General features: G+C 51.1%; 5 protein-coding genes across 5 annotated transcripts; 4 read left to right on the forward strand and 1 right to left on the reverse strand.

Annotated features, from left to right (window-relative positions):
* Positions 1-740: 740 nt before the first annotated feature.
* On the forward strand, positions 741-3122 carry BDV14DRAFT_179358 (arginine--tRNA ligase). The gene is made up of 4 exons (XM_073769750.1): positions 741-1177; positions 1230-2527; positions 2576-2989; positions 3042-3122. The coding sequence occupies exons 1-4, from the start codon at positions 770-772 to the stop codon at positions 3046-3048; spliced, it is 2127 nt and encodes a 708-aa protein (XP_073624944.1). The 5' UTR covers positions 741-769; the 3' UTR covers positions 3049-3122.
* Positions 3123-4024: 902 nt separating this feature from the next.
* BDV14DRAFT_203295 (putative ABC transporter) lies at positions 4025-6395 on the forward strand (the record flags this gene model as incomplete). Its single annotated transcript, XM_073774254.1, has 8 exons — positions 4025-4241; positions 4325-4565; positions 4630-4888; positions 4937-5384; positions 5437-5516; positions 5579-5732; positions 5791-6068; positions 6135-6395. 8 exons carry the CDS (start codon positions 4025-4027, stop codon positions 6393-6395), a joined length of 1938 nt encoding a protein of 645 aa, XP_073624945.1.
* A 7321-nt stretch (positions 6396-13716) lies between these two features.
* On the forward strand, positions 13717-15464 carry BDV14DRAFT_179366 (uncharacterized protein). The gene has a single exon (XM_073769751.1). The coding sequence runs from the start codon at positions 14040-14042 to the stop codon at positions 15183-15185; it is 1146 nt and encodes a 381-aa protein (XP_073624946.1). The 5' UTR covers positions 13717-14039; the 3' UTR covers positions 15186-15464.
* BDV14DRAFT_179368 (uncharacterized protein) lies at positions 15462-17680 on the reverse strand. Its single transcript, XM_073769752.1, has one exon. It carries the CDS (start codon positions 17561-17563, stop codon positions 15962-15964), a length of 1602 nt encoding a protein of 533 aa, XP_073624947.1. The 5' UTR covers positions 17564-17680; the 3' UTR covers positions 15462-15961.
* An 803-nt stretch (positions 17681-18483) lies between these two features.
* On the forward strand, positions 18484-20581 carry BDV14DRAFT_179376 (uncharacterized protein). The gene is made up of 7 exons (XM_073769753.1): positions 18484-18912; positions 18961-19102; positions 19165-19363; positions 19416-19455; positions 19509-19549; positions 19647-19801; positions 19861-20581. Exons 1-7 carry the CDS (start codon positions 18843-18845, stop codon positions 20177-20179), a joined length of 966 nt encoding a protein of 321 aa, XP_073624948.1. The 5' UTR covers positions 18484-18842; the 3' UTR covers positions 20180-20581.
* The last annotated feature ends 2 nt before the right edge of the window (positions 20582-20583 follow it).

Raw genomic sequence — 20583 nt, forward strand, 5'->3', positions numbered from 1 at the left:
TTTCTGGGCATTATTAGTTGAACGTTCTCGGATTGGGATTTAGGTGTTGGTATAGTCTTCCATTAAAGCCGACGTTATTTTTTGAAACCATGTGGACTCCAATGGGTTATCAGAGCCGGGCAGCTCGTCGCCAGGACATGATCATGCTGAGGGCATGTTGAAGCCCAGTTTGGTGGCGGGGGAAGTCAAAGTCAAGAGATAGCAAGTATATCCTCTCAGATGGAAGAGATTCTTCGGTCAAGAGTCCTTTGATTCTTCTTTTCGACATGTCGGCTACTTGTCAATTGATCACTTGACCACCTCCTGTTAGTACGTACGACGAAAGAGGAAGTAAACTCTCACGCGTATCTATCTTCGGTGACCGTCCTGATAGGTTCTAAGTCTCTGGCCGTTTAATTGCCAATCTCAAGCAGTGCTGGATCTATTGTCATTGACAGTGAAGGCGTCAGGCTAAAGTATATATCATGGCCTTACTTTGATTCGGTTACTGACTGGAAAGCGATGACACGATAAATCCAAAGAGACATTAGTAGACCATGGGTACTTCTTAGGTCGGACAGTTAAGTTATTTGTAGTATGTCACTATCTGGAGTGAAGACGCGACTTCCCTTGGAATCCCAATCCGGAGATACTGGGGTTAGGGCCCGGGGCACAACACGTGATACTGCTCTTACCGCCCGACGGACCCAAGATGAGACAGGAAACTGCCGGTTGAGTCATTGGAAGAAAAAAAAGTTCCCCTCTGCTTGGAGCTCACGAATCCCCCTCTATGGGTCGCGGTCTTCTTAGCGGGGCTCAGCGATTTTCCACCATCCTCTGCAAGTCTATCCCGTCCTATCGCCCCTCAATCATTCCTGTTTCCTCAAAGAATTGCCCGTACTCCCGTCGCCAATTTAATCCCTTTCGTCTCGGCTTTGCGACCTGCGCTGCAAAACAGCACGTCGCGTTCGACATGGCGTCTACCACACCCCTCACTTCCGGCATCGAGTCGCTGTCCCTGCAGACCAGCTCGGACAACTCCAAGTTCCCCAACTGCTTCCCTTCGTTGAACCCAGTCGACATCTACAGAGAGCACATTGCGGAGAAGCTGGGCGCCGCGACGGGTATTGATACCGAGAAGATCTATACCCGACTGGCATGGACAAACACACTAGACAAGGGTGATCTCGTGCTTCCGGTATGTAAACAGTGGATATTTATTCAGAAGACCACTAACAATAACTATCCAGGTCCCCGCCCTCCAAATCAAGGGAAAGAAGCCCCAAGACCTCTGTGTCGAGCTCGCCGGACAGTTCCCCGAATCCGACCTCGTCGAGACCCCCGTCCCCGATGGCCCTCACCTCAAATTCTTCTTCAAGACCGACCCCCTCACAAAGACCGTTATTGGACAAATCCTGAAGGACAAGGCTTCGTTCGGATCAAATGGAAACCAGGGTCTGCGCGACCCCAAGGACCCCTCGAAGGGTCGCAAGAAGATCATCGTCGAGTTCTCTTCGCCCAACATTGCGAAGCCTTTCCACGCTGGACATTTGCGGAGTACTATCATCGGTGGTTTCCTGGCCAACCTATACACTGTTGTTGGATGGGATGTCGTCAAGATGAACTACCTCGGTGACTGGGGTAAGCAGTACGGTCTGCTCGCGAACGGATTCAAGATGTTCGGTGACGAGGAGAAGCTGCTTCAGAACCCTATCGGTCACCTGTTCGACGTCTACGTCAAGATCAACGGCATCGTGTCGGAGCAGGACGGCCCTATCAAAGAGCTCAAGGAGCAGATCAAGGCTAAGAAGGAGAAGAGCGAGGACGTCGCGGAGCTTGAGCAGCAGCTTGCCAAGCTCGTTGATGAGAGCGAGGACGAGAAGGCTCGTCGTTACTTCAAGAGCATGGAAGACAACGACCCCAATGCCCTGGCCCTCTGGCGCCGATTCCGTGACCTCAGTATCAAGAAGTACCGGGAAACATACGCTCGTCTCAACATCGACTTTGACGTCTACTCGGGAGAGTCTCAAATCAAGCAGGAGAGCATGTCTACCGCCAACGAGCAACTCCAGAAGACTGGTGTCTCTGAGGAGTCCGAAGGTGCGGTCATTGTCGACTTTGTCAAGCACGGAGCCAAGAAGCTCGGCAAGGCCGTCGTTGTCCGAAAGGACGGTACTCCTCTATACTTGACCCGTGATATTGGTGCCATTCTCGAGCGTGAGGAAGAATACAAGTTCGACAAAATGATCTACGTTGTCGCTTCTCAGCAGGATCTCCACTTGGCTCAACTGTTCAAGATCACCGAGCTCATGGGCCACAAGGACCTGGCCAGCCGCTGCCAGCACATTAACTTCGGTATGGTTCGTGGAATGAGTACCCGAAAGGGTACTGTCAAGTTCCTGGACGACATTCTGCGTGATGTCGCCGACAAGATGCACGAAGTCATGAAGAAGAACGAGGACAAGTACTCACAGGTCGAGAACCCCCAGGAGACCGCCGACATCCTGGGTATCACCTCCGTCATGGTGCAGGATATGTCTGGAAAGCGGTACGTACCCCTCTTACCCTGAAATAAAGTCATTTCTAATTCGCACAGTATCAACGGCTACGACTTCAACCTGGATGCCATGACCTCCTTCGAAGGAGACACTGGTCCTTACCTTCAGTATGCTCACGCTCGTCTCTGCTCGATCGTCCGCAAAGCAGAGATCAACATCGACGAGCTTCCCTCTGCCAACCTCGACCTCCTCACAGAGTCTCACGCTACCGACCTCGTTCGTCTGCTGTCACAGTGGCCTGACGTTGTGATGCAGACCACCAAGACCCTTGAACCAACCACCATCATCACCTACCTTTTCCGCATGACTCACATTCTCAGCTCCGGTTACGACATCCTGAGAATCGTCGGTAGCGAACCAGAGGTCAAGAAGGCCCGTTTGGCACTGTACGAGTCTGCCCGGCAGGTTCTGCATAACGGCATGCGTATCCTCGGTCTTAGCCCCGTCAACCGGTAAGTCGTGTTTATAATTCATGTAAGGGACATTTGCTAACGTGGCATTCAGCATGTAAACGAAACACGACACAAAAATATAAGCGATATATCCACTTTTTAGTTCATAAGAGCGAAAATACAAAGTTTCTCGACTCAGTCGACACCCAATAACAACCAGTAGGCGTACACAGCAAAACCAGGTATTCGGGTCCAAAACAACGATTGGTTCATGCCCAGTGCCCGCAGCACCCACAGGTTCCCCTGATTCGCATTATCAGCGGCGAACGTAGTCAAAGCCCGAGCACGGCGTCCGCTAGAGCATTAGCCTGCTGCATGCCGCGAACCAGACACCAAACTATTGGCCCTTGGAAGAAACAAACAGGCTGAGATGACAACGGCACCAAGAACATAATCTCTCAGCTCCATCTTCTGATTCCAGCCATTATCCCAGTTTGTTCTCGTGTCGTGGTCTGTGTGAGGTGACACCAAGGCATGAGAAATGGCGCCCCGCTGCCAAACATAGATTTTGACTCGCACGAGTCGGAGGATTAAAATTGACTCGTAAGATCCAAGACGTAATCGACAGTCGGAGATCGAGATTCTCGAAGGATCATGGAAACCAGCAAGAAGATCCATCTCAACGGCGTCTTGTAAGCGGAGACTTGGACGGGGACTCAAAAGTAGGGCTGATGCCTGAGGCGAGAATTCGGGGACCATTCCTTCTCTAACTTTGTCTAGTTCAGCGCTCTCTCTTTCAGCTTTCCACTCTCATTCCTCGCCTGACATTCCTCCTGGCCCCAGCTTGGCCCTAGCTTTCAGCCATGTCGCCGTTTACTATTTTCTCATCGGTCAGAGGCCACCCCAGTCCCCGTTACACGACTGATAAAGTCGACCAGCCTATTCCCTGGGGCGTCGAGTCCATTTACCGACATGGGCAGGAGTTACAGTTCTCTCCTGAAGCAAGCAAGCGCACCGTTGTATATTTGCTTTGATTATTACTTTTAGTGATATTTTACTCCCTTGATCTCGTGCCCTGCTTTAAGCGTCCGAACAATGGCATACAGTTCTTCCAGCGACGGAGACGGGCTGAACGCCTGTGCTCGGGCCGCTGACTTCAACACCGACTTGGAGCGAAATGACGCAGACCAGTTCCTTATGAACCATTCTGTTCGAGACTTCTCCTGGAATGACCTGACTGTCACAGTCAAAGACCGACGAACGAAGCAGCCGAGGAACCTGATCGAGGGGCTCAATGGGAGCGTGCAACAAGGTGCGTTAGCTCCCATCAATCTGCATAGACGGGAAAGCGCGTCGTAACCGCGCTACATTCAAACAAAAGCTAATATTGCTCAGGCGAGTTACTCGCGCTCATGGGTCCGTCTGGCTGCGGCAAGACAACGCTGCTTAACCTCCTTGCGCGCCGCACCGCGTCGTCCGGAGCCAAGCCGGCCGGACACTGCTATGTCAACGGCGGAGAACTCGACAACACCGCATTTGGAAGGATAACGTCTTACGTTGAGCAAGAAGATGCCCTGATCGGATCGTTAACTGTGCAAGAGACGTTGAAGTTTGCGGCGGATCTGTCGCTCCCCGGGTATGCTGCAGTTATCCGCTCAATACATTGAGATCGCGACTAGGCTGACGAGAAGCTTCCCCAGGTTTATCGGCACAACTGAGCGAGCGGAACGCATCAAGGCTCTTCTAAAAGCGTTCGGTATTCAGAACCAGGCGTCTACGCTTGTCGGGACTCCGATACGGAAGGGCATCAGCGGCGGGCAGAAGAGGCGGGTTAGCGTTGCTAGCCAGTTGATCACTTGTCCCAAAATCCTGTTTATGGATGAGCCTACAAGCGGGCTTGATTCAACTGCGAGCTACGAGGTCATATCTTATGTGAAGAAGCTGGCTCGGGCTAATAATGTGGGTCGCGTTTCAAGAGGATTAATTTAGGGTTGCTAACCCGCGAAGCTTATAATTATAGCAAGCATCCACCAACCGTCAACAGCAACATTCCAACTTTTCGATAAACTTCTGCTTCTCTCCGGTGGAAAGGCCTGCTATTATGGCCCTGTCAGAGAGGTTCCGTCCTACTTTGACAGCATCGGGTACCCCGTCCCTTCCCATACCAACCCCGCTGAGTATATCCTCGACATCGTGAGCTCGGACTTTGCGACCGAGAAATCTTCTGCGCAGGACGACGTCGAGAAGATTCAATCTGCATGGGTACAATCAATGGAGAGCGCCCGGCTTGCGCGACAGAGCTCTCAACTTGCGGACAAGGGTAACGAAACGGTCATGTCAGATGAGATCAGCCGCCCGGGTCTGCTTAGCATAACTGTCTCTCTGCTACATCGGCTATTTATCAAGAGCTATCGAGATATCGTAGCGTATGGAATCCGTATCGCAATGTATATGGGTGGGTTTTTCTCTATTGGTTCAAGAAAAGATATTAACCATACGCTACACAGGCCTGGCAATCATGATGGGAACAGTGTGGCTTCGCTTAAAGACTGAGCAGGAATACATCCAACCATTCATCAATGCAATTGTATGGGCCACTGGCACCAACCATTATAAGGAGAGTCTAGAAGTGAACTGACTGATCGGTAGTTCTTCGGCTCAGCATTCATGAGCTTCATGGCCGTCGCTTACGTCCCCGCCTTCCTTGAAGACCGAGCAACATTCACAAAAGAGCGCGCAAACGGCCTCTACGGCTCCCTACCCTTTCTTATCTCAAACTTCATAATTGGCCTACCATTTCTGTGTACGTCCCTCTCGAACCCAATGCAGATATTTGGTTCCCGAATACTAACCAAATAAAGTTTTGATATCAACCCTAACCTCCCTAATAACCTACTTCCTCTCAAACTTTCGACCCACCGCAACAGCCTTTTTCACCTGGGTAATGTGGCTTTTCTTGGATCTCGTGGCAGCAGAGTCCCTCGTCGTCCTCGTGACCTCGATCTTTCCAAACTTTGTTATTGCGCTTGCACTCGTCGCGTTCGCAAATGGGCTCTGGATGTGCGTTGGTGGGTTCTTGGTTAGCCCGACTATACTCAATCCGTTCTGGGAGTATGTTTTTCATTACATTGATTATCAGGTACGTACCCTTTTCTTGTCTTCGAAAGCGTCCAGTCGAAAGATGCATGGCTAACGATGAATACAGGCGTACGTCTTCCAAGGCATGATGGTAAACGAGTTCGCGGAGCGGGTCTACGACTGCGCCCCTGCATCGGGCCCCGAAAAAGGATGCAACTGCATGTACCAGACCGACCTCGCAGACGTCTGCCAGATCCGCGGAACCGGAGTGCTAGACGCATACGAATACAGCACAGGAAACACAGGGAAATGGGTCGGTATTCTACTGGGAATAATCGCTGGTTATAGATTGCTAGGTTTCCTGGCCCTCTCGCTGAGAAGATCTTAGGAAGCTCTCACGGGAACCTCTCACAGGATGCTTGCTTGACTGATGATAGAGCGGGGGTAGATGTACTATCTATCTATCCACTAACTGATATATATGGACGGGGCGACCTATGTACTGTACGGTAGGTATACATGGTGAATAATCTGTTATTGGTTGAGGACAAGAAGTATTCAGCAGATCTGTTATATAATTCTAGTTTAGTATAACCAGCGCGAATTAAAGAATGACATTTTTTTCTCCTTATACTTCTCGCTATCCACTCCTCAGGCTCTCTTTCATTGCAAAACTGACAAGAACCTTCAGTGATAGTGGTAATGAAAAGTAACTTAGAAGTCGAGTGAACAGAAAGTCTATACGGGTAAGTTGTATGTAGTCAATATACTGCCCAACGGGCGCTGAGTACATGAACTGATTATGTCGAAAATAAATATAGGGAACAGAAAAGCTCGAAGCAGGATAAAAAGTACATGATGGGTACAGTACCAGAGCAGAGCAGGCTAGTGTAAGGTAGGTCAACAGATGTCCAACTACGTACAAGGTAAGGTATCTAAGCAACGCAAAGCAAGCAAGGCGAACGATGCGAATGGGGGAATTATGAACGAGAAGCTGAGAAGAAAGAAGAATCTGAAGCAAGGCTAAGAATAAGAATAAGAATAAGAGGGGGATGCAATTGCTAATCGAAAACAAGAAACATGGGGTATATCTTTTCCTCCAAATCCGGGCTCATTTCTTCAATAATGCTGCAAACATGAAAAACGCACACAAACGGTGAAGAAACAAGCTTGGTTCCAGAAGAAAGTTATACAGGCAGATGCAGGTGTATCGGAGGATGGCATAACACATGAACGTAACATAAAGAATTTTCATAAACATGACATGACAAGACATGAGCAATCAACATCAGGCGTAAGGTAAATCGTGCAGGTCATCAAAAGGCATACAATCATGTTGAGCCATGAGAGACGTTATGTTGAAACCCGGTGGTTCGTGAAGTCGATGTCAAAAGGAGAAATCGAAGAAACCGCCCATTCCAAAGCCAGTCTTTTTTACCCAAAATCATCAAACTTTTGCTGTTCCCAAAGAAATAAACGAAGAACTGAAGCGCGATACTGTCGTGTATATCCAGCTCACGAATCCAAATCTACAGCCCATGCAAGGCCGCAGCTACTCCGACTCAAGATGGAATGTCCACGTGCTTATCTTTCGCTAAACTCAAAGACAGGATGGCGATCGGGTATAAAGGCCAAGCAGGCAATCACAATCACTGAAGACTCGTCGCGTTGCCTGCTACCTTTTGTCCCAATACCTGCCCGTCCTAGAGTAAAGATACTAGAATACCACAAAGCTTTTCTCTTCTCTCGTCTTTCGCTGTGCCTTGAACGGGGAGTTGATCGGACTGTGAGGGAGGTTCGTGGCGACTAGAAGCGACCGTTGTAGGTTGATCGACTTGAGCGGCGGCTGGCCCGGTCAGACCGGCGTTCTCTTCTGGAGCTGCTGCTGGTGGCTGTGTAGTCGGAGCCGTTCGTCAAATATTTCTTCGAGCGCTTTCCTCCTTCAATGTTCAACTCCACAGCCCCGGTTTGTCCAGTTCGCATATTGATACGCTTGCCGCCCACGGATTCCTGTGTAAAGCTCATGGTGACTCCATTTATCGTCATTACAATGTCATCATTGTCCTCAGCTCGAGTGGTAGTCAGTGCACCACTAGCAGATCGCGTGCGAGAATCGCTGCCGCTGCCCCGGCTGCTGGCCGACCGGCTCTTCTGGCTCCCGCTGTCACTCCCGTGCTGAGAGCTAGCCTTTGCTTTTAGCAAGGCATCGCTCAAGGTCATCGGGGGAGCAACGCTCTTGCCAGAATGGGAAGCCTGGTATTCCTCGATATTCCGTTGCTTCTCCTCGAGTTCAGCACCTGGAGAGGGAGGGAGGTCATACATAGTGGGCCGGCGACGACGGGTTGAGTTTTCAACAGCAATGCGGGCCGCCGATCTGCCAGAGTCGTGGTAGACGGAGGGGCGTCTGCCATCACGGAGACTTCGGTTCCGTTCAGGGATCATTGTGCGCCCGCTCGAGTCTTGGTAACCGTACTCGGGAAGAGCATCCCGCAGGTCGGCCAAGTCAAGAGACCTTGAAGGCCGACGTTCCTGCATGATAGATGCCGTCGTTGCGGACTTTCGGGGAAGATCAGGTCGTTTTTGAATGATCTGCGGCGGTGCCCGATACTTCATCGGCGGTGGTGGCATCGATCGGTAGTATTCATCTTCGCCACGGTCTTGGGACACGGACGGGCGCCGTGCCCGTGCTTGACGGGGCGGTCCGGGAGGTGGGGGTGGTGGAGAAGGTTCCATGGGTTCCTCCACGTCGTCCTCATCTTCCTCTTCCTCCTCTTCTGATGAACCAAAATCAATTGCTGGAGGCTCAAAGACAGACGGTCGGCGCGACCGATGTTGATCTCTGGGCCGCGACAACGAACGGTCATGGTGCTCGGGCGGGCTTGCGGCGTCGGGGTAACCATAGTAAGATCCCTGTTGAGAGTAGAGGGATTGCGGAGCAGGAGGGTACGCCGGCGAGTTAGAGTAGGCTGAAGACGACAAGGGCGGACCATGGTCGTATGACGGTCGGCTCACGGGAGACGAGCTGTACATCATCCCGTTCATCGACGGCATCATTCCATGGAAGCTCACCGGTCGGTTATTAGCATGGTAGGAGTTCGAGCGAGCAGGCCGACCGGGTGGGCGGCTACTGTGCGAGACCTGGACGACGGCGGAAGGGTGGTAACGCGGTGTCTGAGGTGATGACGGGGGGTAGTCATAGGTAGATCCTTGTGAAGAGTGATATCGGTACTCCCTCTGTCGAGGTTCAGCGGCAGGAGAGGCATGATACACTCCTCGTTCGGCATCCCAGTAACTACTAGGATAATTTCGTGTATAAGTCCTCTCAAGTCTCTGAGGTCTGGACGGGGACCGTGGAAGATGAGCTGGAGGGTAACCAGCGGAGTAAGGTGCGGCCTGCATTTTGTCCTCACGAGTTGGCCGGCTGCTACGGTCTCGAGGCCTTTCTTTCGTTCTTGAACGAACTCGCTCGAGGTCGCTTCTTCGGTGCGCAGTGTCGACCTTAAGAGGGACAGGGGGACGCTTCTGGCCTGACGGGGCCGATTGGGTGCTGTTGACGGTGGCAGCCGTGCGGCTCGAATAGCCTGAATCACTGGCAGCCTCGACGAAGGGCTCCCTGGCCGACTTCCTCAAGTCGGACTTGGAGCGTTTGGCAGTGACGTTGGCGACTTGACGAGTATCGGGGAGGATAACATGAGCGTCCTCATCGTATTCCTCAACGAAGGCGGCGTGAGGAGTTTTCCTCGACATGACTTTTTGGCGGCGGCCAAGGCCCGGGTTGGGTCCCCAGGCGGGAGGGGGGGCTGGCTTTGGCGAAGGCACTGTGGATGACGTTGAAACGTGTAGCCCCGACAGGGCTTCGGGGGTTTTTGGTCACTCACAGCAGCACTAGCTGCTGCTCCTCATGGAAATGAGTCAAAGAAAATTTTTCCTTCACTTGGATCCTCCTTTCTCTTTCCTAACCTTTTCTTTTCCTTGCTTTTTCCCACCGATGTTGTCCCTTCCCACTTGGTGCTTTCTCCCCTACCTGGATGAGTCCAGAATATCCACTCTATGGGGAGAGTCGCAGGGCAGCAAGTCCACCGACGCAGATCAGTAGCCAGGTGTAGGAGGTGACGGCGTCTAGACTCGTTGTGTGTCAGCGATGAACAGTGGATTCAGAGTCGTCCATAGATAGCAATTTCTCCATCGAAAAAAGTGAGGTGTATGGTCAACAAAGTTTGGCGTAGAGCTAGCGACGGAATGGGTGGTGGTAAGAGGAATCGGGCGAAAGCGAACAGACAGAACAGGAACGCATCCACCAACAAACACAGAGACAGGCGAGGTGGCGAGAAGAGCGAAGAAGCGCGCTTGGTCTGCAGATGTCGGCTGGCAGACGGTGAGTGGAGGGCTAAAAGAGGAAAAAGTCGACGGGCTGCAGCAGTGCGTGAAATGCAGAGCAGCAGCGTGTAACCGACAGAAGACGGTTGGAGGGGTTCGGATTCTGGGCCTGACGAAGACAGCGAGACAGGGCCAGGTGGGGGTGGTAGTGTGGAGATGAGAGGAAGGAAGGAATGCGAGAAGACGAGAAGAGAGAAGAGATCAGGCTGCGAAGGGCAGAAAGTACTGATAAGTGGTTTGTGGACTGTGGGAGGTGGTGAGAGTCAGCCTGAAGAGGGGAAGAGCGAAGAAAATGCGAGGCGGCGCTCCAAGCAATGCGGTCTGCCACTTTTAAGTCGTCGCAACCCAACTGCCGGAGTAATAATGCCCTTGATAATCTTTTTTTTTCTGGTTTTTATTTTCTATCTCGCCCTTGCTGGAGGTTTTCCTTCCTTTTTTCGGAGGGGCTGCCTCAGCACGCGATGACGAATAATTATCAGCGTCGTCGAAGGAAGTCGGAGATTGACGGTAGTAGTGGTGGGGATGGAGGCGTGGCTGTTGCCGAACGCTGCCTGATCTGCCGCTAGCTGCCATCTGATCGTGTCATCGTGCCATCGCTGTTGTCGCTATTACTTGCGTCTGCCTATATATACCTCCGCCGTCGTGGCCGAATCATCCAGAACTTACATCCAGGCATCTGTTTCGCAACAGGCAGAAGGCGTTCAATCGCCGTGGTTTCTTCAGCTTCCTACTAATCAAGGGTCTCTATCATGACAGGCCCCCGATATTCTTCAGCTTGAGTACCCCGGAACCTGGTCGTGGTTGTTGCCGCGTTTGGATGTGGCAATACTCCACCATCTGACAGGGACTTTGCCGTGGTCCGTCGCAGAGCCGGCACAGACACGAACCTGCGACGCAAGGGGTCACCGCTCAGTCTGCTGCACGATACACTCCGACTGAAGTTCCAGCTTGTTGAAGCGCACTCGAATAGCACGAAGCCTCAAAGTCGACGATATCAACCACGAAATGCGTCCGAGCTTTACTCGCATTGGAAACCAAGATGCTACTAGATGGTCCTTGGAAGCATGGTCTGCGCGATTGTGTGAGACGAAGATATCTCAGATTAGACCAACTGGTGGTCTTCTACCCGGAATGCTGAACTTTATGGAGGCCGTGAAACTCTACGCACTGGCGCATGCCCCAGCTTACAGTGTATGATCTAGGCATGTGACGATTCGGCGACGGAGCAGAGGAGAAAATTGATCTCCATCTTTGCATCGGCCTTGTTTTGATCGTGTTTTGAAGCCGAACTTGCTGACAGTCCACAGTAAACTAAAGGTATCAACTATACCTCGTATCACACATCCTGATAGTAAAACCACTGGCCTGGTGATGAAGTATATCTCGCGTCTAGGATGTCCGAGCACAAAGTTCTGCTCCGCATGCAAGCAAGGAAAGTACATACCCAGAAGCTTCTCGGAGATATGAATGCAAGCAAGTATATCTCGAGCTTCCGCTGCAAGATCTATGGGCATTACATTGCAGTATACGAAATACTCCAGTTTCCCACAGTAGAGTCGCTGTACCGCTCTCATGGAGCCTGGTGCGGAGCTAGTGGAGGACGTGGAAATACGGAGAAAGACCCCGCCAGATCAACGGGAAGCGCGTGGATCTCGGATAGAAGCAAACCATGGAACTCCCTCGCTTTTACTTCAAACAACTCTATATTCTTGTTTTCTCACCCAAATTTTCACAACCGCCGTGAACTCATGATCATTCTCTCAACAACAACAATGGAGCCGCTCAGTCGCCACCAGTAGTCCCGTCTCCTGACTGGTAGTATCGCCCGCTGCTGCTGGCTGTTGGCTGCCCAAAATATGCACGAGGTGCGGCCCAATAACATCGCCTCCACTGACCACTGTCCATCTGCATACCTGAAGTGGAGGACGTTTCGGTGAACCCCATAGAAGACGGAGAAGAACGCTAGAAAATTTTCTCCCGAAACTCTCTCCATTCGCCCTCGCAAACAAGGGATGCTTGCCTCCGTTGCTTTACACGGCAACCTATCTCCTTCCTCTTGACAGCCACTGGTATCAGGCATTCCATCGCTATTTTTTTCCGCCCCGCGCAGGCAGAGCCAGCACAGCGGCGGTATCGGGAAATATCCTTCATGGCGCCTCAGATGAGTCATTCCGGCTGTTTCTTTTCGCGCAAACATGCTTTCTAATCCCAGCGCATCTGTCCGGCGGGGAAGACCACCGCTTGACAAGCAGAAGAAGATTGCCAGCAGATAGCCCACAACTCCATTGGCCCCTCTGTGAGGCTGAGAATTGACTCTGCGCTGTGTCTTTACGTCACTCTCGAACAATCGAATCTATCTATCAGGCCACGGCAGATCAGGATATCAAAGACTCAATAGGAGCCCATATCTCTTGCTATTCCGTGTCCTCCGTGCTTGACCATGGCTCTTGCTCCATGATCCTGCGTCCATTTCATGCACACTGAATCCTGCCCAATACCCACCAAACAGGTGTCGGCGTGAGTCACGGGTCAAAAATCATTTGCCTGCGAGTCGACGGTAATATTGCCACTCGAGAGTCGGTAATATTCCACCATCGTGCAACACTTTTTCCCGTGCAACAATAACAGAGATCTCTGTTGCACGAGAACCCTGTCTTTGCACCGTCTTCCGCACCGCTAGATAAGACAAGCCTTCATTCGTTGACTGACAACTTATCTCACGTTCGCCGTGGCTAGATCCGTTGGACCGCTATCTCGATCTCTGTCATTGCTCAAAAATGCTTTTCGCGCTAGTACTGCGGTGCGGAGTTGACCTTTTGCCTCTGAAGATCGTCGCTGTCTCGCTGAGGCTATCGATGCTCGATGTCTTCGAGCTAAGCTTAATGTGTAGATGCGCAGTGCAACGCGCCCGCGTCGCATAATGCTGTTCACTCATGGATTGTGATCCATCCTACTCCGGAGTACATACTCCGGACCAGACGATTTCTCAATTTTAGTCATATTGGTATCGAGAGCTGCACGAGAGTCAAGCAAAGGGAGGACTCGACATTTACCGAGGTAATCAGTAGCTCAGTAACGTCAGAAGCTTACTGTCATTGCTCAAATTCCCGACACCGAATGCAAGTAGGCTAGTTACTTCTTTTCAGGGTAAAGAAACAAAATCAAATCCCGACCATCATTGCAAGGATTGTATAGAAATTGTGGGGTGGACGAAGTAGAACCCGATCTGGTTAGCGTGGAGATAAGAATGGCTGAGTCAGCAGTTACCCCGGCCACCAGCAGACCACAACAAAGCAGCGTCACTCTTCCCAGCCTCTCCATTTCGCCAACCACCGCAATTTCGGGCTGGGTCCCGATCTCGAGTTCCCTCTCTGTCTGCTTTCTCTCTTTCGGTAACATCTTGACATCTCAAAATTGACGTCTTAATTGTTTGTTCATCCCTCGCTGACTTACATCTCGACAACCCTGTGCCCAAGGGTATACTGGCGCTGCCGACCTACTGAAGTATATCCGTCGTCAAATATCGAGTACGGAAAGGATTGTACAACACCAACCCATTACGAACACTGATTCCCTCAATTTATTCTCGAGCTTGCTGTAACTACGCCAGAGACTCGTCTTGGGCTACGTGCTCTTGACAGCTCTATAATCAAACATGCCTCCAGTCCAGCAAGCGGGGTGGTTCCCCAGCATTCTTGGTCGATCCATTCTCAGCGTTATCAAGCATAATTCCCCCCGCGATGCATCGACTCCGTCAGTCGACGATACCCACACTCTTGTCGCCCGAGATAAGCAGTACCACCCCGGTGAAGGGTCCGTCGACCCCAGCAACATCAACATGCGCGGCCTCTACGCCCTCTTTGCCATCCTTGGCGCCGCCCTAGTCCTCGCCTCGATTTGGTTCTTCTTCTGGGCTAGGGAGGGTGGGTTCGTATGGAAGAAGAACGACTGGGACGAGTACAAGTCGACTGTCCTGAGACGCAAAGGGCCCGACGGTAAAACACTCAGTTATGCCACGCGCAGTACAAGGTTGGGAGGCAGCACTATTGCCGGGAAGAGTCTCTTCAGTGGCGACGACGGTTACACTGTTGCCGATACAGCCCCTACATATAGCGATACAGCAACCCAAATAACAGAGAAGGAACCTCGTCGCAAGCGCAACATCCGCGATAAGTTCCGCCGCAAGAACCGCCATGAGAGATTTGAAGGCGAGGCAGATGAGGATGTCCGCGCCTACCGCAAGGAGAAACCAGCTCAGATTGGCGGTATCAACCGCGAGACAGACGGTACCTTCTTCGGGTCTGACTACGACACTTCCGCGCCGCCTACACACTACCAACAAAGCGAGATGAGCGAAGTCCGTGACTATGCTTACGAACCAACCCGCAAATCACACAGTCGCAACAATAGTCGTACCCGCCGCAACGACCACAGAGACTTCTCCTTCGTTCCCGGCACAGAATCAACCATGTCCCAGAGCACAGCCGAGCGCAGTGAAACCCGCGAACCATCAGCCCGTCGCCACAACCGCCGCCGTGAACGCCGTCGCGCACCGCCGACTTCTTCCTCTCGTCAGAGCAGCCCTCGCAAGCGCGAGTCGAGAGGCCACTACACGGAGCCACTCGACTTCTCGTCTACTTCGCAGCAGTCCCGCTCAGAGTACCAGTACTCAAATGTGGGTACTGAGGAAGAGGACCTGGGGACCATCTCTTACCACCATCCTATCCCGGGTTTGAGTAAGGGGTATAGACGCGATGGGGCACGGAGTCGAAGACGGGATAGTCTAAGTGATAGTGACTGATACTTTGCTGATGATTTTGGGTTTCCTACGAGATTGTGAACTGGAGTTATGACTTGCTTTCAGGTTTCTTTTGTTTTTATGATATGCTATGCTATGCCTACCTACTTATGGACTTGTTACGACACGACAGCGATGGAATCAATGGAATACAAAGCAATGGACACGGAACGATTATGGATGGAATTTGGACGGAACAGGATTGTATTATCTGATCTGGCAATGCTTTTCACTTTCTGTATCTAGTTGAATATACATATATATGCCAATACCCAATACCCAATACCCAACACCCAAACACAGAGCTTCCAATCCAAATCACCAACCACGATGACTAGCAAATTAAAATCTATACACACAAGACAGATAGCTAAGGTGTTTTGCCTCGCGTCTACTTGTTTTTATGGGTATGGTACCCGCAAATGTAAGACGGTTGAACCCTAACCTAACCTAAACCACGTTACAAATACAAAAACACTTTCAGGACAATTTTGGTAAATCCGAAACAAGGAACACATAGGAAAAGCCGAAGCCGCCGGTGCTCCGTATATATATATATATGAAATAATAAACGAGAAAGAAAATCAGGCAATCTATACGTCCAGCGTATGACGAGCACGCTAATGCAGATAACAGAAGGAGGTGAAGTGAAAGGTGTGCAAAGACGTGGGTACCGCTTCAGAAAGAGATGACAAAAGGAAGACGAAGGAGAAGAGGGCTTCAAATAGCTAAATTAAAGTATAGAGTCGAAACAAACCGAAATGTGGAAATGAGGTGCGTTATGTCCTCGAGTTATGCCGGCGCAGAACAAATTGGAATTCCTTCACTGGCGGGTGCGGATGCGGATGCGGTGACGAAAAGACAGACGATGGTAACGACGAGCTTCGGACCCGGACTCGATCGCGCGTTTCTTGCCCGTCTGCGACAACGGCCACAGTATCGTAGTCGTCTAGAGACGGATCATGCTGTGATGGTCTCCGCGCCATTTCATCAGCGAACCACGCGCCTAGAATCAGGTTGCTGATATTTTTGTCTTTGTAGCCTTGTTGGCGGAGAGGTTGGAGGAGGGGAGAGCGGTGGATGCGTCGGATCTCAAGGAATGAGACGCGGAGGTTATGTAACAGCCATTTGTTTATGCGCTCTGTCGCGCGGAGTGAAGGTGTTTCGGAGAGGAAGTGGGAGACTCTGAGGCGTCTCCCTGGGGACGGCATAGGGGTGTTACCCCAGATGAGCTCTGGTGGTTCGTTGTCATACTCATCATCTGTGGGCTCTGTATCATCCATGAATACAGATTGCTGCCAGGCTGGCAAGCTCAAAGGATCCGATTCTGGTTCGGGCATGGGCTGTCCAAGGTGAGAGTGAGGATGCAGATCATGGAGGTCCTCGTAGTCGAACCCAGTATATTGCTGCTCCAGGCACATGAGACGAAGTGAGTTGACGTCCATTTGAGCATTATTCAGCTCCTTCCAAAGTGTGGCTCTTTCTTCGTCAAATGTGGCTAGAAATTCTTCTGATTCTTCGTCCAGGGCCATTCCTATCCGGTTTCTTTCGGCCTTCCGATTCCTGGTTACATACCATTCTAGATCTAGCTCTCGGAGGCGTTCTGTAAGCACGCGCTCATCTCCTATGCGGGCTAGATACGTGGATACACAATTTGGTAGCGTGAGAATGGTCGATGCCCTGTCTTCATCCGGGTCTGAGCTCCAAGGCCCTGAGTGACTAGGAAGTTGGGGCGTGGGTCCCCTATCCGACGAGGGGAACAAGCTTTCCAGGGAGAGGGAGAGTCTATATTCCTGTTCTTCCAATTTGTCTTCTTCCTGGTGATAGCTATTCTCCAGGGTCAAATACTGATCCGTGGCTGCTTGGAGACGTCCGTACCCTGCTAGAAGGCGCTCGGCCTCGGGATGATCTAGGTTCGCAAAGAACGAGTTGAGGTGCCTCATGAATTGAACTCTCAATTCCGATTCATCTTCTCGTTTATATGTCAAAGCCTTGCGCGATTGTCGAGCCCGCACCCTTTGGGACGTGACGCGATTGATTTCGCGATAAAGGTTCATGAGTTGTGTTTCACGATCATTTTCCATCGAATCATCGCGATCATTCTTCATTGACGCAGCATGTCTTTCCATGCCTTGATTTATCTCCTGGTCAGCTTTCTGGTCAACAGGCTCTGGTTGTACCGGGGTGACGGCATCGAGACCGGATTGTTGTAGAGTATCATGTTCGTGGTGGAGATGATCCTCCTGTACATCAGCCGCGCTGTTGTAGGTTTCCCACTCCGGTCGAGATGAAAGCCCAGTTAAATGTCGTGTAGTTAGGCGCCGTGGCAGGGACACTGAGATGAGGCGCGTTTGACTCTGCGAACTCTCAGATTTGCGCATTGATTCAGACTTGCTCTGTCTGCGGCTCTGCAGCGCGCCCGCAGATGTGTTAGCGTACGACTCTAGAACAGATGAAAGTGAGCCAGATCCTTACCCATGGTCTCGTTGCCCGGGCGCCCCAGTCCAGGAATGTGTCCCTAAGAGTTCCCAGCTTGAACATAATGCGGTTGCCCAGGTGGCCCCATTAGCAGCCACCATGGGGTGATAAAGAAACGCGGACGACACCACGTGAGCCAGAAAGTCGAGTATATTATTTATTCAGGGGGGTGGCTCAGAGTCAGCGAAGGGCAACTTTGGAGGTAATATTATTACCCCCGCGGAGATTATCACAAGCCAGATTTCGTGGGGTTTCATGATGATCGGAATTCTGGCCTGAATTCAGAAATTAGCGACCCAACTTGCATCAATTATCGACAAAATCAAATAGTGTACAAAGAATGCGACATGCTGGGTAACGCAGAGGAATCGAAACAGGACATGTCTGTTGGCTGCCTTGCTTTCGGGCTCGAAGCCGGTCACGTTGTGATAGGCGGAAGAAATGACCATTCATATTTCAGACAGGACCAGTGTTGAGAGTTATACGAGCCAGGATTGTAGTCTAAGGGGGGGTTAGAAGCGAATTATTTGCGGTGTCAGATTGCAGCAGACAGGGAAGACGGGGGCCGAGCAAACCAGAGTATCAGATGTAGATATCAGAGTCGCAGATTAGCAGAGGAGAATATCGGGAGGCACCAGGATATCGGGAAGAGTCATCACGGGGGTGACGACAAGGTGCAGCAATCCAAGAAGCAGGAATGCGACAACCTCCAGTAGCGTGGAAGGAGGATCGGGGAGTCGGGATGGGCTGGACAGAAAGTGGTTGGATAATTGGAACGAGCCGGGCCTAGTGCATGCAATAACACCATGACTAACCCTCTTCCCTGCTCCTTCTGTCCCATCACGTCCACTTCCCTCCCTCCACCACCGTCCTCGAACATATCCATTTCGTGTCATGTGTCGAACAACTCAGGATAGCCTGCAGTCACCTCTTCCAGAGCGGGGAACCCATCTCTCCAGAAGAGCCTCATCCCAGCTCTCATTTGGGAAATCCATAGCGCCGCTCATCGGCTTGTTGATGCATTCATTATAAGCCACGCGCTCGTCGGCCAGATGGCGATCCTTTCTGGTCGCAAACATACATCTTCTCTGGACTGGATCGGGAGGTTGGGAGACTGATCACTGCTTCCCTCAACTGGTCTCTCACGATTGAGCGAGACTCACGTCTGGCAATGTTACAGTCATGTCCGACGACGAATACGCCTCCCATCCCAACTCTGGGTATTACAATGACCCCCGGTCTCACAACCGAAGTATGCGCCCTCATTCCGCACCTGGCTAAGAATGCTCACCTTTGTTAGGTTCCCGTCGGCGAACCTCCCGTCAAGAGTCTTATCCGTCCGACTATCCCCCGCAGGATCCCTCTAGGAACTACTATGCGACGCCCCGAGGCTATAACGATCCACCGCAGGCATTGAGACCTCAAATTACAGCCTCAACCCAGTAAGTGTTTTGTATGTGGGTGTTACTTGGATCAAAGGGAGTCTAATCATCAACTTGTTCAGAGGGCAGCATTCACACTACACACATCATCCTACAAGATGGTCTGACCAACGCTATGCGCCAAACCATGCGAGTCATCAAGACTATTCGCAACAACAGCATTATCCGGAGGGCTCTCTTTATGCATACAGTCCCCCTGTAGCACAGTCGCACGTCTCGCAGTCCGGCGGAATCGATGAATACCTCGACCTAGAGCCTGAGGTAAGTCAGGCTTATCTAAATTTCTCCTTAACCTCATCTCATATGTGACTAGCCCACTAGTAATACGTCTGTGCAACCGACCTTGCATTCAGGTAAGACTTTTGCGCATTTCTTCCATAGACATATACCATGACTGACTCTCTAGATTATGATTTCATGCCTCAAAGCTACTTTGTTCCAGGAATAGTGAGTACTATGCCGGCTGCTACTTTTGGTCTCCAGATCAAGAATTGCAGCTGACAATCCCTCCTGCAACTGTATTGCGCCAAACTGACCCCTTCAGGTCTTTTCCCTTCCATGGCCTGAGAACGAAGGACGAACCAATGCCACCCTTCCGAGCAGACGCTCGGTGGTTGTAGGCCCCTTTGGTGAGAATATATATGCTACCATCCGCCGCATGGTCGCTTTTAGGGTCTTTGATAAATGTTCATGGTGCTTGTAGGTGATCGACATACCTCTCTGTTTCCGCTACAATGAGTACTGACTGTCTCTCCCAGCGCAATAAATACTTACAATCATCGAGGAGTTGCGAAACGGGGCGTAGAGCCAGATAAACATGCCATTGTGCATCTGGAAGACCGTGCCCCATTTCGTGCTCACGGGGAACCGCGCATGATCAAGGAAGCCCTTGCCCTCCAGCCAGACAGACCTGATGAGGGCCTCGACGGAATGTCAAGGCTCAACTTTGGCAAGATCCATACCGTCGAACATAACGTCAGAGTTCGCCCGCTTGGCAGGATTGCCGATTCATCAATGGCCAAGTTTCGTGAGTATGCTGAGAGCGAGGTCCAATGCCTGTGGGAGACGGGCTATTGATGTGTGCGCCGTTCAAACTATACGCCGTTCAAATATACGACAGAATCTACAACCTGGCTTTGTTCACATTTGCGCCACCAAGATACGTTACAGACGATAAACCAGGTTTCAATAATCAAATGTGCAACAGCCATATCAGGTTATGGTAAATCTTGCAATGTTTTTAGTTATCCATACGTTTCCCAGGATCCCAGTTACTTGAGTGATCGCGTTCTTGTCTCTTTTTTTGTGAATATGTGTTTATATCAAAGTGTCCCAGAATGTTTCCAATGACACCTGCAATTGATTAGTAGATGTTTATTGAGGCTGTATCTTATACTTCCTTTATTGAACTAAGCCGGAAAAAGTAATCTTGGCTGGGGCCGTGGGGCCTTAGATACTGCCGCAACAAATCTCACCGCCTA

This window comes from Aspergillus stella-maris (assembly GCF_047715825.1).
Source record: "Aspergillus stella-maris strain CBS 113639 unplaced genomic scaffold BDV14scaffold_57, whole genome shotgun sequence".
NCBI lineage: Eukaryota > Fungi > Ascomycota > Eurotiomycetes > Eurotiales > Aspergillaceae > Aspergillus > Aspergillus stella-maris.

Coding starts and splice junctions, on each gene's coding strand:
- BDV14DRAFT_179358 (XM_073769750.1), top strand. CDS start 770: ATGGGTCGCGGTCTTCTTAGCGGGGCTCAGCGATTTTCCACCATCCTC. Junction 1,178..1,229: donor AGGGTGATCTCGTGCTTCCG/GTATGTAAACAG, acceptor ATAACTATCCAG/GTCCCCGCCCTCCAAATCAA. Junction 2,528..2,575: donor CAGGATATGTCTGGAAAGCG/GTACGTACCCCT, acceptor TAATTCGCACAG/TATCAACGGCTACGACTTCA.
- BDV14DRAFT_179366 (XM_073769751.1), top strand. CDS start 14,040: ATGCCTCCAGTCCAGCAAGCGGGGTGGTTCCCCAGCATTCTTGGTCGA.
- BDV14DRAFT_179368 (XM_073769752.1), bottom strand. CDS start 17,563: ATGCGCAAATCTGAGAGTTCGCAGAGTCAAACGCGCCTCATCTCAGTG.
- BDV14DRAFT_179376 (XM_073769753.1), top strand. CDS start 18,843: ATGTCCGACGACGAATACGCCTCCCATCCCAACTCTGGGTATTACAAT. Junction 18,913..18,960: donor CCCCCGGTCTCACAACCGAA/GTATGCGCCCTC, acceptor CACCTTTGTTAG/GTTCCCGTCGGCGAACCTCC. Junction 19,802..19,860: donor GATAAATGTTCATGGTGCTT/GTAGGTGATCGA, acceptor TGTCTCTCCCAG/CGCAATAAATACTTACAATC.